Genomic DNA, 20287 nt, shown 5'->3' with positions numbered 1-20287 from the left:
TCAATGTTCCTTACGTTACTCCCGCACACTCATAGACGGCAAGTGGACGTTCCAATGTAAATAGCCGGTATTTAGATACAACCTTTAGTTAGTTGTTAAATGACATCCGTAAGTATTGGGCAATATCGAGTGTAAACACATGAAACGGGGTCATCTCAGACCCATCACTTGGTGTCGACGTGGTGTCTCTATCACACTCCTATCGATCAGCAGCCTCGGTAAAGACTCCGACCAAACTGACAGAGCCGTCATTTACAAGGGAGACGATTTGTCCCTCGATAGAATGGGCGAGGGACTGTGTCAAAGGTGTATTTCGTCGTGTTTTGGGTCTGAGCAAGTGTTTGATTTTGAGGTAATTGTTCCATTCAGTGCTTTAATATCCGTCTGGAAAACGAGAATGCTTTTTAGAATAATATACATTTGTGACACGATGTATAACTAGAGTGAGTGAGTTTGGTTTCACGCCGTTTTAAGCAATATTCCAGCAGTATCACGGCGGGAGACACCAGAAATGGGCTTCACACATTGTACCCATGAGGGGAATCGAACCCGGGTCTTCGGCGTGACGAGCGAACGCTTTAACCACTAGGCTACCCCACAGCCCATGTATTACTAGAAATAGTGTGGTATGATAAATATGACCTTGCATGGTATGATAAAAGCGTACAGTGTATATAAATGTTGTGAGTGAGTGAGTTTCGCTTTACGACGCTTTTAGCAATATTCCAGCAATATTACACAGCGTCACACATTGTACCCACGTGAGGAATCGAACCCGGGTCTTCGTCGTGATGAGTGAACGCTTTACCCACTGGCCTATATACAACATACCCACCCCCACCAGGTTCTATACTCATATATACCCGTGAAGGTCCGGTTTAGAATATAGATCTTCAGTAATCCATGCTTGTCGTAAGGGGCGACTAACGGGATCGGGTGGTCAGGCTCGCTGACTTGGTCGACACATGTCATCGGTTCCCAATTGCGCAGATCGATGATCATGCTGTTGATCACTGGATTGTCTGGTCCAGACTCGATTATTTACAGACCGCCACCATATAGCTGAAATATTGCTGAGTGTGGCGTAAAACTAAACTCACTCACTCACTCTATACTCACATAGGTTTACTCAATCCCTCTCTCTTCATTACAAACTGACTTCGACAGGACAAGCTCTTTACCAAACGTGGAACTGCAACGATCGCGATGCGAACGTTCTGCTGACTTTGAAAACCGCAACACTTTGCTTGTGCTGACGGTGTCTTTTATGGTGTTCGAATCTGCTCCGCCCTTGTCACATGTCCCGATACAATATTTCTGATTCGTTTAAAGTTACATCATCCCATGGTCTCATGTATACCTCGTGACTGGAGAATTACTGTAAACTACTCATCGGTGGTTCACCATCAACTAATACTTTAAGAGTCTTTTAGATTCTGTTATTATGTTCTATATCCCTTGATTTATTACCAAGCAGTGATAGCATCCATTCTATCACGAAATAACCGCATTTCTCAATAATGGGTTTGTTATACTTTTCCTGTTTAAAAGATGCATTTTAACCTTATAACATAACCAACACACTGAACACAGCTACAACATTTTACACATGTTTAAGTGAATTCCTCCAAGATAGTGCTGCACGACAAATACATCTGAAGCAGAAGGTTTTGAAGATGTACAACATTAGACTACAACAAAAAACAAATCTGTTGATGAAAAAAGCCAGTTCTAAAGGCAGATACTTGGCTAATGACGTGATCTTGATGAGAAAAATGTCCTTTGAACAAAATGACCGTTAAACCTGTTATCGATTTCTTCGTAACTAGGTGCCTATGACAATCACGATCGTTGTCAAACTGGATTGACTCTTTATACAGCGAAATCTCGTTAATTTGGACAGCATTAGGACACGTTTCTTGAAGAATCCTCCAGGTTAAGAAAATCAGGTTTAACGAGGGTTCCCCTGTATCCATCTTCAGAGAAGTAGTGAGTGAATTATGTTTGAGGCTGTTTTTTTATACATGGAAAACTTACCATGTGGCTGCAACACGCTAGCTCAGCTGTTAGGGTCCAACCGGACCAATGATCAAAACGTATTAGTTGATTCGAACCGATGTACATTCAATGGATTCTTGCTCACTTAAGAAACGCCAGGAATACAGCTATGAACAGACAATCGCTGTATACCCTCGTCAGATCAATGTACAGTGAGTGAGTAAGTTAAGTTTTACGCTGCACTCAGCAATTATCCAGCTATATGGCAGCGGTTTGTAAATAATCGAGTCTGGACCAGATAATCTAGTGATCAACAGCATGAGCGTCGATCTACGCAATTGGGAACCGATGACATGTATCAATCAAGTCCGCAAGCCTGACCACCCGATCCCGTTAGTCGCCTCTTACAACAAGCGTGAGTTGCAGGAAACCAAATCTAATCCGGATCTTCACTGATTAACGCCAATGATACTAACGTTAATCTCAAAGGTCTATTAACTTTACGCTAAGTTCACCTGGTCAATGTTCAATATGTTCGAATCTTCCTGTCAATGATGTCGACAGATTTCCTTTATAAACCTAAGCAACGCTGGCAAATGAACCAATCTTAACGATGTTCCTTGCCTCCTAATTTCGATCATAAAAGAACATAACGTTTCATTCATCGCGACTTTTGTGGGCGTGGCCTGAGCTCCTTACGACGCTTTGTCATTGTGCGGAGAACACCTGCCGGTGTCGGCTTTGTCCCGGTGCGAACAAAACGGTCTTTCGAACACACCGCGCATACAATCGTCGACTCGGCGACAACTGATAGTTACAAAACACGTGCGGAAAGTGCATTGATAAGTTCAGCTGTCTTCAGATTAATCAAGAGGCTGACAAAGAACTAAGAACAAAAATGTCGGATCCGGTAAACACATAATACACAAACCCATAATAAAATTTATCACATTTATCACTAAGCAATTTGACAGATATCGGGCTAACAGATAAATTCGATTTAAGGCGGAGTCTTAAATAACGAGTTCGCTCGTCACGATGAAGACCCGGGTTCGTTTCCCCTCGTGGGCGCAATGCGTAAAGCCCATTTCTGGTGTCCCCCGCCGTGATACTACTGAAATATACTCAATCACGCACTTAAATAAACTCACTCACTCTTTAGCTTTATGGCGAATGTGGCCTGTTAAATCGGCGATTGATATGCTGAACGAAGGTCTAATAGCTTCAATCCAAAGGGAGTGAGTGAGTGAGTGAGTATGGGTTTGGGTATTTCTGTGAGTATTGGATCGAGGGTATTCATTGTAGGATCATGGAGATACAATACACTGCATACACGAGGATGATCCCAAATGAAATCTGACTGTTTATGGAAACGTCGATTTACCAGTGTATCAATAACATGTTTTACAAACAATACGTAGGTGGGGTAGACCAGTGGTTAAAGCGTTCATTCGTCACTCCTTACGATGTCTTGGAATCGACCCCAAGACTATGGGATTCCATTATAATTATAGGACATACCTTTGATCCACACCTAGTGCCACCGTGTTGGCCATATCACCACGAAGGGATTAAAGTGTTTGCTCGTGGCGCCTAAGATCATGGTTCGGTTACCACAAGGGTGCACATATAAAGTCCATGGCCCTTGTTGTGTGATGAAAAAACATATATAGTGCAAACAAACACACGTGAAGTATGTCACAATACAACTGGAACTTATAACCCGGCGTAAAGCAACACATACTCATTCTCCGCAAGTATATTGTTCCAAAAGGAGCGTTTTCAAAATTCGTCAGTATACAGAACACAAATCGATATACAAACGTAGTATTTTTTAGATACAACCTCTGGGGCCTCGAAGTGGAGCACGCTCAGTCTACGAATATATGAATGCATTTGCAACAGAATGAATTATAATTCTATGGACACCTGTTACATATACCACTTAACTAGTATGACTATGATATGATTCATGTATACACATGTGCCTGCATTGTGCTGGGAAATAACATTGCATCTGGTGAAATATATCGTTTGAAAACAATCGAATATATCGGATGTCTAAACAGATTTTGTCGAGCACGATCACAGCAGTGCACGTATTGTGTCGTAAAAAACATGTATATTATGATAGTGCATTTTGTCTTGAGACATGATTGACTAGAACGCCTGAGGACTAGATGCGAATTACACTGTTACAAATGAAATATCTAGGTATTGACGGACATACTTTGTAGGTATATTTTGTATGATCAGCATCTCAAATAATATTCGAGAGCGGAAGGTCGCGGATTCGATCCCCGGCCGCGTTATACTAAAAGACGTTAAAATATGGTACTTGTTGTTCCTTGCCTGGCGCTCGGCATTAATGGATACAACAAGGACTGGTCTGCTCGGAGTCAGTATAATGTGTCTGAGTGGGGTATTAATGCTTAACTGCGGCATGGTATCTCAGTGGGCTAGCACTATAAAACCAGTTTAAGTCTGGGCTGGTACAAGCAGCCACACATACACACGCATGCACGTCGTCATATGAGCGAAATAGATACGACGTTAAACCCAGTTTCACCTCACCACTCAAATAATGTTCGCTCTAAAGTCACATCGACCATTATAATACTGGTGACGTGGATAATGATATGCATGTGTATAATTATTACAAATGAATATTTATTTGCTACTCTAGTTTTACACGCCTGGGGCTTCAGCTAATTATATTACCATACGGAGTCTCCTGGTAAACAGACCGAGCTGATATGGATCGTGCACCTGCTCGGAGAGGATGAGGTTGTAGGTTTCATCGCCCGCCGCACCATACGGAAAGACGCTGAAAGAAGGGACAAGTTGTTGCGTGGCGTTCCCCATTAAGAATAAGTGAGTTGGGGTTTTACGCCGCGTTTAGCAATATTCCAGCACTATCACGGCGGGGGACACCAGAACTGGGCTTCACACATTGTACCAATGTGCGTAATCGAACCCAGATCTTCGGCGAGACAAGCAATTGCTTTAACCACTAGGCTACCCCACTGTCCCTCGGCATTAAAAGGTGAGGTGAGGTGAAATTGGGTTTTTACGTCGTGCTTGAGAATATTTCGCTCATATGACGACGTGCATGCGTGTGTATGTGTATGAGCGGCTGCTTGTACTAGCCCAAACTTAAGCTGGTTTTATACATGCCGCAGTGAAGCATGAATACCCCCACTCAGACACATTATACTGACTCCGAGCCTACCAGTCCTTGTTGTACCCATTAATGCCGAGCGCCAGGCAGGGACCAACAAGTACCATATTTTAACGTCTTTTGGTATGACTCGGTCGGGGATCGAACCCGCGACCTTCCGCTCTTCGGGCGGACGCTCTAACCACTACACCACGGAGGCGGTCTCTCGGCATTAATAGGTAAGAGGGATAACGAATCACTGGTCTGCTCGGAGTGCCTCTGAGTGTATTCATGTTATCCTGGGACATGAGTTCTCAGTAAATTCTCACACAAAATTATATTGCTCAATGGGTTTTCAGACTCGACAGCTATAAACTCTCAACTTAAGAATTTATGTCTACTATTTTTTATAGTTGGCGGGGCCGTAAATCAATTAACAAATAAAAAATCGAAAAAAGAGACAAAAATGAAACTGGCTTCAAACCCTTGCAATTTCACTACGACAGCAAAAATGGGCGTCTTACCATGTCAGAGTCGAACCCAGCCTTCGACATGACATTGGAACGCCTTTACCGTTGAGCTACCCTCTATCACTGGCACGGCCAATATATTAGGGACAAACCATCCATACCTGAAGACAATATTTTTGTTTTAATGAAAGGGCCAAAAATATTAATCATGTGGGAATCACACCGTATCTATTTCAGCCAAACCAACACATCCTGTGAACAATATTTTCTTAAATCTAGCATCTTCTGGAGCAAATATTTCCAGCAAAATATAGCCTCTCCCAGAATATCAGATAATCGGTCGCTACGACAAGGCCCTGTGAAAGTCGTTACGCAATACGTAGAGCGCCACCTACTCGTGACCCGGCATAAACGGAATAGGGGATCAGATTTAAAGTCGTGCCCTGCGGGGAGAATCAGTCGCTGACGTTACAACTGTATCACACTAGGAGTGATGGTTTAAATCAACACTACAAAGAGAAAGGGTAACTTGGCTTGACAGGCGTGGAAATATTGGCCATCTCATTTTGTGGACCTCTTCGTGAAATTGTGTTTGGATTACTCGGGGCGTTGCTTGATTAAAGAAGGGGTAATTTATTGTTTGCTTTGAGTTGTTGAAGGGAGTGGTCTTGGAGGAGCTGGTGTATGTTTGTTTCGATAATTGTTCGAATGTTGGGCGTGTGAATGTTTTGTTTGGACGTCAGCTGTCATGAAGTATATCCACTATGCTCTGGATATAATTTGACATGACGAATGTAGTTTTGTAGGTCTGTAGAGCTACTTGGCAAATAGCGTTAGGTGTGCGTGATGGGGACGGGTACTCAGCTTTGTATACTGAGAGGCTGGTATGGAAAATATTAATGTGGGCTTCGACGTGTTATGTTTGAGGTAAGGAAAGAGATGTGTGGGCCCGTGGATATTCTGTCGTACAGACCCTGAAGCAAATATATCCAAGAAAGCCACGCAAGTCTTGAAAATGTGGCAAGTCTACATTTCCTCAGCTCTGAAAATGAAGAAAGTCTCAGGGCTCCTTTTCATTATTTATTTATTTTTTTTACTATGAACTCTTTTCAGTAAAATATGTTCATTTCAGAGACTAGTTGTTAGTCTAGCCCGTGGAGATCCGGGTTAGAATTGGTCTTCAGCAACCCATGCTTATCGTAAAAGGCGCCTAACGGGATCAAGTGGTCAGGCTCGCTGACTGGTTGACACATGTCATCATATCTCAATTGCGTACGTCGATGCTCTTGATGTTGGACACTGGATTGTCTGGTCCAGACTCGATTATTTACAAACCCCGTCATAGATCTGGAATATTGCTGAATGCGGCATTCAACAACAAACAATCAAACAAAACAGTACATCCATGTTTGTTGTGGTGCATACTGTCAACAAGATGTGCATTCAGCCAGTCTCCCCGATCCCAGATAATAAGTCACATAGTGGTCCTACTCAAGTCTGATTGCTTCATCTCTAGTCAAGATATTAAGGACTTTTTCTGGTTTCCATGTGGGTTTGTTTGTAGATGAACATTTTATATTTTAAAATAAGATAACATTATTTTCGGTACCAAATGTCAGTCAATCAGCACGGTTCAAATATCCACTCTCCGGCTGGCTGGCATATTGCCAACTGCCAACAACGACGTAAAACATTATTCACTCACCTACTCTCAACCCCGTGTTGACCAGGGGTGCAACATATATCTTAACCTTCCTCAGAGCTTATCCTCTTATATTTTGAAATAAGATAACATTTATTCCAGCAAGGTTCAAATATCCACTCTCCCGCTTGCTGGCATATTGCCAACAACGACGTAAAACACTATTCACTCCCTACTCTTAGTATGTCTCACAGTCCCTGAACCATATTATTTCTCCCACTGCCAAGCCCTCCCTGCAATACTAAAGCCCTGAAGCAAGTCTAGTTGTCTCCAGGTTCACGAATCTCTGGTCTCCCTGGGTCTCCTTTTCAATTTAAATGGGTGTATTTGTTATAACATCAAAATTGTGTATATTCAGAGACGTTAGTCTATCCCTACACTCAACCCCTTGTCGACCAATAGTGCAATACATCTTAACCTCTCTCAGAGATTATACTCGTCAGAAACTATATACCACCATACCGACCTTGTGTATGTCTATCTGTCAAACGTCACCTGAATGGTTGAAGGTTGCTCGCGTCTTCTAATACCCTACACATTAGACACTGCCTGATAAATTAGATCACCACCATGTGTAAATCACGTTAAGATACGACCTAATACATTATTTAACCCAATTGTCGTGCTACAAACAAAACACGCAGAACCAGGGCCTCACGGTCCCTGAACCACATTATTTTCCCTTCTGCCTAGCCTTTTCTGCAGTGCTAAAGCCCCAAACGAAGCAAGATTCATTTCATCGGGTTCCCTGGTGCTCCTTTTCAATATTAATGCTTTATCTGTTTATCAAAATCATAAATATTCAGAGACCAAGCGTTATGCTTCAGCGAAACATGTGAACCCATTTTTAAATCCCAAACGAAAACGCTCATTCAACTGGAAGAGGTTTGCAACACATGACCTAACATTCTACGTTCGATAACACCTGTAATTAAAACATGGCATATCTACCAAACTAAATACAATACCAAAGTTGCTTTAAAACTATGTGAAGAATTTTAAAAGCACTCATTCAACTGGAAGATGTTTGCAACACATGACCCAACATTTTTCGTTCAATAACACCTGTAATTTAAAACATGGCATATCTACCAAACAAAATACAATACCAAAGTTGCCTTAAAACTATGTGAAGAATTTTAAAAGCACCCATTCAACTGGAAGAGGTTTGCAACACATGACCCAACATTCTTCGTTCGATAACACCTGTAATTAAAACATAACATATCTACCAAACAAAATACAATAACAAAGTTGCCTTAAAACTATGTGATGGATTTTAAAAGCACTCATTCAACTTGAAGATGTTTGCAACACATGACCTAACGTTCTACTTTCGATAACACCTGTAATTAAAGCATGGCATATCTACCAAACTAAATACAATAACAAAGTTGCTTTAAAACTATGTGAAGAATTTTAAAAGCACTCATTCAACTGGAAGAGGTTTGCAACACATGACCCAACATTCTTCGTTCGATATAACACCTGTAATTAAAACATGGCATATCTACCAAGCTAAATACCAAAGTTGCCTTAAAACTATGTGATGAATTTTAAAAGCACTCATTCAACTTGACCTAGCCTTGTTGCAAAGCTGTACTGAAGAAGCAAGTCTAGATAAGGTGACCCCAGTCTGCTATTTAGATTTCTTTCAGAAATTATCATTTAAACTATTAATTAATACCTTAGAGACTTGTGCAAGTCTAAACACGGCCTAACATTCTTCGTTCGATAACGAAAACATAGCATATCTACCAAACTAAAAACAATAATACAGTGGCTATAAAAGTATGCGATGAATTTTAAACGCGAGCAATTACAAAAATAGAGAATGAACAACCTCGTTTATCTACAACGACACTCAATTAACTTCCAACAATGCCGTTGACGGAGTCGTCCAGTGTATCATATATCTCACACCGCATTCCTTCCTCGCAATGGCCTTGACATTGTCCCCATGCGTGACTTAACTCTCGTGGGGCTAGGGCTTTAGTTCTAATGCTAAACGGATGACACGGGAGTTAACCCCAACGAGGTCGTAGAAATGAGGACGTTAGGGCTGAGTTGGAGTGAGCGATGTTTCAGTTTAAAGAAGGTGACACTTGTTGAATTGAACTTGTAATCCTTGTCAAGCGATACTAAATTTTGGCACTGTCATCATAAATAATAAATCGGGGTTTAACGTGCAGTAAAAACAACGTGGCTGATTGATGATGCTGTTAACGTCGGTACAGGGAAATGTTGGGAGAATTGTGATAATGATGATAATCAATTATGTCTTGTAGAAAGAAATTACAACATTACGATAAAGCAGCTTTGATAAGGGGCGGTGGGGTAGCCCAGTGGTTAAAGCGTTGGCTCGTCACACCGAAGACCGGAGTTCGATTCCCTGTATGGGTACAATGTGTGAATCCTATTTCTGGTGTCCCCGTCGTGATATTGGTGGAATATTGCTAAAAGAGGCGTAAAACTATACTCACTCACTCAAACAAGTACGAATTTTGAGAAAGTCATAATTATTTGAGAACACAACGATAAATGATATTCATATTCAACACACTGACTCACCCATTGGGTGTGGAATATATATCTGATATACATATTAAGATTAAATGGCATTCTCTGAAAACGACGTACGAAGTCTTTAATGTTTGTAGGCAGTCCTCGTTTGAACTTAATATAGAATACGTTGAACCGCCAAATGCACCTAACGATCACTCCTCAAAGAGAATCGTGCAAATGACTGGGCCGTGCTGCTGCGCTGTATTAATGTGACCCAGCTGTTAAAAAAACAGTCAAAAGCCAAGATGAAAGCACCGACTGTTTGTGTTATGTGGCGAGTTATTTATTTCATAGCTTATTATACTTTTTTCACATAAATCATATGTCCTGTTTACACACAAGCCCAATGGCGTTAATAGGGTCTAAACATTGAACCCGTCAGTCCGTAGTGTAACCTTTCACAGCTTACGAACACTGTAACACTGAACGGCACAGCTGGTTGATGCGAGTCTCCTGCATCAGTTGGGATCTCAACAAGCGACCTGTTTCTTATTATGTACTACACGAAGCAATCAAAATGCCATTAGGCGAGTCGTACCATATAGATGAGGCTCGCAGTCTATATACGTTACGAGGAACACTTTGGCAAAACGATCGTGGTTGGAGTTGGAACGAAACCTTGCAATTTCTTTCTCCCTGATCAATAAAAAAACTATAAAACCAATAGCAAATATGATACATTTGTATAAATTCCTACTGAGTGAGAAATCAATTGTTTCTCTGAATTGGGCCCGTTATTGGATTCAGCGCATGCGAAAGCCAAACACTATATCTAGAGGCTGGGTTAGTGATTTGGGTTTATTGATGGCCAGGCATTACAACTGGGTTAGATGTGATGGTGTTATGAAGATGTGGCATCTAACATTCGATGCCCTTGAGTACAGATCCTCTGCGATACTACTTTCCTCGCCACTAGCACTGCGGTATAAATACATTACAGAAATGAGCTCCTCAACATCGGTCTGTACACATGGGTTTAAAGTTGAGCTGGTTTTCACAGCATTGAAGCTAACCACGGAGATAGCTGCTGACGTGTAGACTCAAAGGTCTTAAAATATTTAAATTGGCTTTCTGGATGGTTTGTTATTAAAATATATGTTGTTAGTTCTTCGTATCGAACTAAATGGTTAACATTGTTAACCAAATCAAGTACAAATCAAAGCCGTAAATACAGTTATTTTGATAAAAGCACGAATAGGTTGATTAATGTGATGAAATCGATAAAAAACGTATTGACGCCCAAGCCTAGCTCGTGTGCTGATCAATATGTCAACATTGATTTACATACTGATTAGTTAAGGACAACATGTTGATGTGTACACCCAATATACAGCCAATCATATTTCATTTGATTCATACTGACGTCCTATAATCAGGCTGGGTATTTCGAAGGAACAGACAACGAAACACCAACCTCCGTATCAACGTGCAACGCAAGGCTGACGTCGCGACGACGGTTTAATGGATATATAATAGTGTTGTGTATCCACCTGAGGATGAATACATAAGAACTTCATTCATGACATATAATAGTCAACATGTACACACTGCGGGAGCGTCATGGTCCGTGAATCTAGATAATACGCAAGTGTATTGAAAAATGAATGAAGGATCCTGCATTCGGATAATCTCCAGGGGCCGATCCAGGACTTTGGAGAAGGGGGATGTGCACATAAATAATAAAGTCCAAAGGTTAGAGGGAAATTCTTCACATGGGACTCCCCCCACCTCCCACCCCCCTCTCTGGATCCGCCCCTGAATTCGGCCATCCTATATGGGTTCCCCATAACAATAGAACGTTGTTGGGTAAGAGACAGATGATATAATCTGACCCTGATGTTTAAAGGTTGACGTACCTTGGTTGTGGTTATATCCCTCAACAGCTGAAATGAAAACCACGCACAAAAAGCACCGTATCCAATCCATGGAATCCATTTTTCACTCGGCGATTACAGTTTATAATAAAATTCCAAATGATCCTCTCACATCTTAAAGAGGCTCTGTATTCATGTGTTGATCGGTCGGGAGGCGATAGCTACTGACGAAAACAGTTCGTCAGCAGACGATGAAACTCGAGAACTCTTGAAACGGAGAATGAAGCAGACGACACTTTCCCGCGCTTTTCCCAGGAACAGCAAACATCCACTAGGGCGATGCCGTGGTGTAAGCAGGAGTGCACACAGAATATGGAACTCTTCCACTCGCCCAACGATCGCGTACAGATCAGCTGACGACTAGTTCAACGCTAACAGTTAGACGCGAGTCAGGCCCATTGTTCGACGGCTTGTGCTGTCAGAGCGCTGTACGGGCTTTGTTGAGAGAGCGCAGCTCACTGTGTAGGCTATTCCAATGGGACTTGCGTTGGAGGAACGAAGCCAGAATACACATGTTGCGATTATCGGTCTTTTGGCAGAACAAATTCGGCGTCTGTAACGGAACGTGGCGACACAATTCATTTAGAGCGTGATTAATAACGTTTGAGTGTTGCTGTTGTTTACTGGATGTTTGTCTTTCCAGGTCGTTTTGATTTATCACCAATATTTGTGGGCAGGCGTTATCGGGTTTTGCTTAATGCCTTTCCGATCGGTGTTATAAGTCAAGTTGATTATCAACACAGCTTGTAACGCAATAACTGTTGTCAACGTTAATTTCTCGGAACAAATTGAGAATATTTCTTCTTCTTTAAAGTAATTACACTGTTCACAGAGAGAAAGAATGCATCAAAGTGGAATCGACCGCGATGATATGACATTTTTATGGCAAGTGTATGGGATTAGTGAGTTAGTGAGTGATTTTATGGGTTCATTTAACATTATTTTATTTAAACCACGATGAGATAGCTTCATGTGGCATTAGTAAGTGAGTGAGTGAGTGAGTGAGTAAGGTTTTACGCAGCGTTTATAAATATTTCACGACTGACACCAGAAACGGGCTTCGCATGCAACAATGCGACAAGCCCAGAGCTAAAACGTTCGGCTTGAGTGAGTGCGTTTGTGAACTCGGTAATATTTCTGCTGTGTGGCATAGTCTTCTTGCCGTCTGGACCAGCCAAACCAATGATTGATATTGTAAGCAACATGTAATGCCGTCAGGACACGATGATCTGCAATCCATCAACTCACTGACCTAGATACCCGATTCCTCCTGGGTTCTAACAGAGTGCGGAGTGGACACGAATTGTACAGAACTAATTTTGTGCATGGTAAGACTCTCCTCTTCACGCACGCACATGCGCGCGCACACACGCCTCACTCAATAGTTACATGATATGGCAAACCCTTAAATTCCTTCGCTCCCATTGCTTTCAGTTATTCGGTTGAACCACTGGAGCAGGACTGAATGAATGAGTTTACTTTTACGCCGCAATATTCCAGCAATATCACGGCGTTGGACACCAGAAAAGCTTCACGCATTGTACCCATGTGGGGAATCGAACCCGGGTCTTCAGCGTGACGAGCGAACGGTTTAACCGCTCACTTACTCAGGTAGGACAATTATGGAGCCTCTCAAGTTGAGAACCAGTGGTTGATATCATGAAGAACGTTGTCGGGTCACGATGACATGCAATCATCCAGGGCACCCATTGTGACCAACCGATCCTAATTACTGTTGTTATGATACGCCTGTTTCAGGGCATCTGGTGTTTCAGGGCACTGCAAGCTGCATTCCAAAGGCGGCGTGTCTACAGGACACTTATTCCTCGGAATTCTTTGGTAAAGTTTAACGAGTTTAATAGCTGACGCTTCATTCATATATCTATTTCCATGAACCCACCACTGACCGGTCGCATCTTTACTGGACAAACGGTATGACACATTCGTGACCACCCGTGTCAGTCCTAGTCTGTCTCATAGTCCTTGAACCATACTATTTCCCTACCGCACAGCTCCCCCTGCAATGCTAAAGCTCTACATGAAGCAAGTCTAGATTTCTTCAGGTTCTGAATCTCCCATCTCAGTGGGGCTCATTTTCAATTTAAATGGGTTTATTTGCTTCTGTCAAAATTATGTTCATTCACAGACTAAGCCTAAGTCACGTGTCAGTCCATGAGAGCCCAAAGGCGACTCGCGCCACTCTCGTGCCAATCTCGCGCAACTCTCGTGCCAGTCTCGCGCGATTCTCGTGTCATGTATTTTTCATCTTGGTTCCGTCTTCAGGTAAACGACAAAGGGAATATTCAACCAAAATTTCTGTTGTGAATATGAGTGTCAAAGTGGATATACACCCACCTTTTATAGCGTATTTGCACTGTAACCTGCATTATGTTTAAATTAATAAATAACAAAAATATCAAACACCGATTCTTTGATCAACGTATTTTACAACCATTCGCTCACAACCGAGAACGAGGCAACATCTCGTCTGAAACGACAAGGAGTTTTATGTGATGTGTCATTATTTCGCTGGTGAGACACACCTTGTCACAGATATTTGAAACAAATAAGTGTTTCTTATTTAATTTAATCAACAAGCACGCACATTTTTTCTATCGATTTGTAGCGTGCGTGACACGTTATTAAGGATTTGACGACCCGTCATTGAAAATGCGATATCGTCTCTGTAGCATCGCACACAGAAATTACACTGAAGTCATTAAGGCGGTTTTATTGGATGATAAAACGTAATTACTATACGGTAACGCCATACATGTCTAATGATCCTTCATGAAAAATATGTTGCTATTGATTCCAATGTTTCTTCAGTGTAATTATGATTCCTGAAATGGCAACTACAGCGACAAGGCGATGTCACATACGACCAGTGTGTGATCGTTTTAGACACGGATTTACATTAATGAGTGAGAATACATACTTTTGACACCATAAAAGGAGATATTTAGGGTATTAGGTATGTCTAAAATTCTATTTGTGTTGATATGCTCGGGGGCGGTGGGGTAGCCTAATGGTTAAAGCGTCCGGGTTCGAATCCCAATAGGGTACAATGTGTGAAGCCAATTTCTGGTGTCCCCCGCCGTGATATTGCTGATATTGCCAAAACATGGCGTAAAATAACAACTCTCTTATTCACTCTTAATGCCGAATGCTATGCAACAACTTGTCCCTTCTTTCAGCGTCTTTCCGTATGGTGCGGCGGGCGATGAAACCTACAACCTCATCCTCTCCGAGCAGGTGCACGATCCATATCAACTCGGTCTGTTTACCCGGAAACTCCGTATGGTAATATAATTAGCTGAAGTCCCAGGCGTGTAAAACTAAAGCAGCTAATAAATATTCATCTGTAATTATTATACACATGCATATCATTATCGCCGTAACCACAAACCCAGGTTCGATTCCCCACATGGGTACAATGTGCGAAGTCAATTTCTGATTTCTCCAGATGATATTGCTGGAACATTGCTTAAAGCGGCGTACAAACATTCTCACTCACTCACTCACTGATCTTCTCGAAGTCTGTCTTCATCACAAAATTTGTGGGTGTGTGTTCATCGGTTTGGTCAATGTTTAAGAGCCTCATTACTTCGGGTTTCCCTCCCACATTTAGTGGCATAACGGAGTAAGAGTTTAGTTTTACGCCGCACTCAGCAGTATTCCAGCTATATGGCGGCGGTCTGCAAATAATCGAGTCTGGACAAGACAATCCAGTCATCAACAAACTGAGCATCGATCTACGCAATTGGGATACGATATGTGTTAACCAAGTCAGCGAACCTGAGCACCCGATCCCGTTAGTCACCCCTTACGATTGAAGATCAATTCTAACCGGGATCTTCACGGGTGGCATGAAGGATGGAGATCGGGTAATATAAGTGACATGAAGTTCAAATCGGGATTAAACTTTATTTACTCCCTCACCACTACTTCAAGTTCAACCACTCCTACTGCTACGACCACTTCTGGCACTACAACCACTTCTACAGCAACAAAGACGTATACAGCTACAACTACTTCTATTGCTGCAACCACTGCTAATGCTACAACTTTTTCTGCAACTACAACCATCCCTACTGCTACAATCACTTCTACTGCTACAACCACCACTTGGACTGCTACAATAACCACTACTTCCGCTACAACCACTTGTACATTACAACGTATGATACTGCCACAACAACTTGGCTACAACAACTTCTACCAATGTAACTATGTCTACAACTACAACCATCGCTGACCGCCTCCGTGGTGTAGTGGTTAGAGCGTCTGCCCAGAGAGCGGAAGGTCGCGGGTTCGATCCCCGACCGCGTCATACCAAAAGACGTTAAAATATGGTACTTGTTGGTCCCTGCCTGGCGCTCGGCATTACTGGGTACAACAAGGACTGGTCGGCTCGGAGTCAGTATAATGTGTCTGAGTGAGGTATTCATGCTTCACTGCGGCATGGTATCTCAGTGAGCTAGCACTATAAAACCAGCTTAAGCCTGGGCTAGTACATGCAGCCGCACATACGCATACACACGCATGCACGTCGTCATATGAGCGAAATATTCTCAAGCACGACGTTAAACCCACTTTCACCTCATCTCACCTCACAACCATCGCTACTGCTACAATGATTTACTGCTACAACCACCACTACTGCTACAACCACTTCTACTGTTACAACCACCGCTACTGCTACAATGATTTATACAACAAAACCCACTTCTACTGCTACGTCAACATCCACTGCTTCACCCACATTTACTGCTACAACCACTTCTACAACTTCAAGCATATCCACTGCTACAACCACCCTTCCACTACAACAACATAGATCTACCGCTACAACGACGACTTATACTACTACAACCACCTCTCCTGCTACAACCATTTCCACCACCTCTACTGTTACAACCGTAATATCCGCTACAACACCTCGAGTGCTACAACCACCTCTACTGCTACAGCCACTTCTACCACTTCAAAAAGATTCTACTGTTACAAGGACTTATCCTGCTAGAGACACTTCTACCGCCTCTACTGTTACAACCCTATTATCCGCTACAACACCTCGAGCGCTACAACGACATTTTAAAATACTGCTACAACCACTTCTCCAACTGAAACCTTACTGTTACCGATAATCAGGGAACTTACCAGCCCGTATACCGATCATCAGGTAAATAAAAACACACCTTCATTAAACAGTATGTAACGACATCATATGAGGAAGGGCTATTGTGTACATCAAATAGTAATCAAACGGGGACGTCGGTAACAATTTCAAATTGTGCATTGCAACCGTTCTAAGGCAAGACGCACGCTCTACTGCCTAATGACACTGCAATTTTTCAACCATGTCCAGCCCTTGGTTGGTTGGTTTGTTATTTAACGTAGCACCGGACTAGACAATCCAGTGATCAACAGCATGAACATCAATCTACGCAATTGGGATGCGATGACATGTGTCTAAATAACTGGAAATATAGTTTGTTTTGTTTATTTGCTTTACGCCTCACTCAGCATTATTGCGGCGGTCTGTATATAATCAAGTCTGGACCTGACAATCCAGTGATTAATAGCATGAGCATCGATTTACGCAATTCGGATACGATGACACGTGTCAACCAAGTCTGACCACCCGATCCCGTTAATCGCCTCTTACGACAAGTATGGGTTGCTGAAGACCAATTCTAACCCGTCGTCTTTAGAAACTGAGAGCGTGTTTAGATTATGACTTCGCGTTGTAGTAGTAGCAAAAGCATCGTGTCATAATATATTTTCAAAGCATCGATAATACGCAAAAATCTACGTGGAAAGATCATCACTACCGTCAAGACCACGTCTGCCTACGCCATTGCACTGTTGAAAGTGAGAGTAGCGTCCCTTGGACCAGGTGGCCAGCCTTACTCATATCGTGTGAACGGATGGGAAGTTAATTCGTGAATCTCGCAAAGAAATATATGGTGGAGGTTATTGGTGATTTAAATCAATTTTATATCACTGCCAGAGAAACCATTTGCTGGGGGCGGTGGGGTAGCCTAGTGGTTAAAGCTTTCGCTCGTCACGCGGAAGACCCGGGTTCAATTCTCCACATGGGTGCAGTGTGTGAAGCCCATATCTGGTGTCCCCCGCCGTGATATTGCTGGAATATTGCTAAAAGCGGCGTAAAACTAAACTCACTCACTGATCTACTGACTAAATCACACAGCCAACGTGACATCACTCAAGGAGTCCATCGTCCCACTGAATGTAGTTGGAAGTTAGATTTCCCGTTGAATGCAGTTGTTACTGTTCAAGTAAGATAATATGCACAAAGTGTGTGATTTGTTTATAAATGCTATACTCGTCCTCTCGAGATTCTCGTTTTAATTAGAACTTGTGTAGAACTTGTGCTCGCTCGTTTGATCTGTTCTAAAGTAAAAGGGACTCGAATAGTAATCTGTATTACTCTCCTTCTACCACTGTAACCTTCAATGCTATTCCAAGGACTAGTTGATCTGCCTGCTGATGTTGCTATCACTACTTCTGTTGCTAGCACTATTTCTGTTGCTATGACTACCACTGCTGCTGATATCTGTACTTCTGCTGCTATGACAACCTCTGCTGTTGCTATTTGTACTTTTGTTGCTATGGCTAGTGCTGCTGTTGCTGTCTCTACTTCTGTTGCTATCACTACTGCTATTGTTGCTATTTGTACTTCTATTGCTATGACTACGTCTGCTGTTGCTATGACTAAAACTGTTGGTGCTGTCTGTACGTTTGCTGCTATGACTACTACTGCTGGTGCTATCTGTACATTTGTTGCTATGACTACCACTGCTGGTGCTATCTGTACTTTTGTTGCTATGACTACTACATCTGGTGCTATCTGTACTTTTGTTGCTTTCTACTACTGCTGCTATTGCTATGACTACTACTACTGCTGGTGCTATCTGTATATTTGTTGCTATGACTACTACTGCTGGTGCTATCTGTACTTTTGTTGCTATGACTACTACTGCTGGTGCTATCTGTACTTCTAGTTGTACTTCTAACTATGACTACTACTGCTGGTGCTATCTGTACTTTTGCTGCTATCACTAATGGTACTGTTGCTATCTGTTCTTCTGTTGCTATAACTGTTACCAATATTTCTTCTTCAACGCGTCCACGATCCTCAGTGTTTTCAAGAGTTACAGTGAGGTAAGCAAACCCCTCGATACAATCTACAAACCACATTGATGTTCGTATACACAAGTACGAATTACCATCAGTACATACAACAAAAGGACGTTCTCAATGCTTTCGTGAACATTTAATTTGAAGCAGAACCAGAGAGCGCGTAAAGTGTTTTTGAAGTGAACGCATCTTTAAAGAAAAGCTTCCTGAAATGATATAGATCTTAATCGTTTAAGCCATGTTCGCCTGCACAGTCCTACATTCTTGGCATTTCTCATCGATACTGGAAGGTCAGCATGACCTTTTGTTAGGAGACTCTCTGAGACTTTTAATCACGCTGGCGGACCAATTTTTGTATATGAATTGACTTCCAATGCCCCAAGGTAGCGATGAAAGACATTTTCAAAGGTTGATCGTTATTAGGGAAAAACAACGAAATTGGGCGCTGATTGCAAAGTTAGCCACAAGGCAAAACAACTTGATATTTCTGAAACAATGTAGATAGGCGAAATAATAACTAACTGATACCGGTGTAACATATGTTATATGTTATGATTGTGTGTGGTTGTCCTGTGTAACAGTATGATATGTGAAACTCGAAACGTATGTTGCAATGTGCTTCATACTAAATCATGCACGCAGAATGAAATGAACACTATCTGGGAAGAAATTGGCTCTAAATGTAAAATGAATGACGATTGATGGAGTAATGTTTAACTCAGGTTTGCACAATATTATGAGAATTAGAAATAAGATCAACACAATGCATTTCCCGGACGAGTGGAACCGGGGTTTGCAGCCGGAAGGGTGAACACTTTAACCACGATGCTAACCCACACTTTCGATGTAAAATGCGAACCTTATAATTGATGTCAAAGAATAGTATGGCCCTAAAAAAGGTCACGTGGATAACCATCTGATGATGTCAGAATTGATCTTCAGTAACCCATGCTTGTCGTAAGAGGCGGGTGAGGTGAGGTGAAATTGGGTTTTACGTCGTGATTGAGAATATTTCGCTCATATGACGACGTGCATGCGTGTGTATGTGTATGTGCGGCTGCTTGTACTAGCCCAGACGTAAGCTGGTTTTATAGTGCTAGCAACAGGTACCATATTTTAACGTCTTTTGGTATGACGCAGTCGGGGATCGATTCCGCGACCTTCCGCTCTCCGGTCGGACGCTCTAACCACTACACCACGGAGGTGGTTGTCGTCAGAGGCGACGTACGGGATAGGGTGGTAAGGCTCGCTGATTTGGTTGACGCATGGCATCGTATCCCAATTACGTAGATCGATGCTCAAGACGTGGATCACTGGATTGTCTGGTCCACACCCGATTGTTTACAGATCG

The 20287-nt window shown here is 42.2% G+C and overlaps 1 protein-coding gene across 2 annotated transcripts in view; it reads right to left on the bottom strand.

Moving 5' to 3' along the window:
• Nucleotides 1–12213, bottom strand: part of LOC124283372 — a 155394-nt gene extending 143181 nt beyond the window's left edge. For both annotated transcript variants that reach the window (XM_046719412.1, XM_046719420.1), the window contains exon 1: nt 11752–12213. In XM_046719412.1, coding sequence (XP_046575368.1) covers nt 11752–11830 — 79 coding nt within the window. In that variant the 5' untranslated portion in view covers nt 11831–12213. The remainder of the gene's footprint in view (nt 1–11751) is intronic.
• Nucleotides 12214–20287: the final 8074 nt, after the last annotated feature.

The sequence above is a fragment of the Haliotis rubra genome, unplaced genomic scaffold (genome assembly GCF_003918875.1).
Source record: "Haliotis rubra isolate DU_JTF1 unplaced genomic scaffold, ASM391887v1 Scf1092, whole genome shotgun sequence".
NCBI classification, from domain to species: Eukaryota; Metazoa; Mollusca; class Gastropoda; order Lepetellida; family Haliotidae; genus Haliotis; species Haliotis rubra.
Note: the sequence above shows the minus strand (reverse complement) of the source record. Positions and strands in the feature narration are given on the sequence as shown.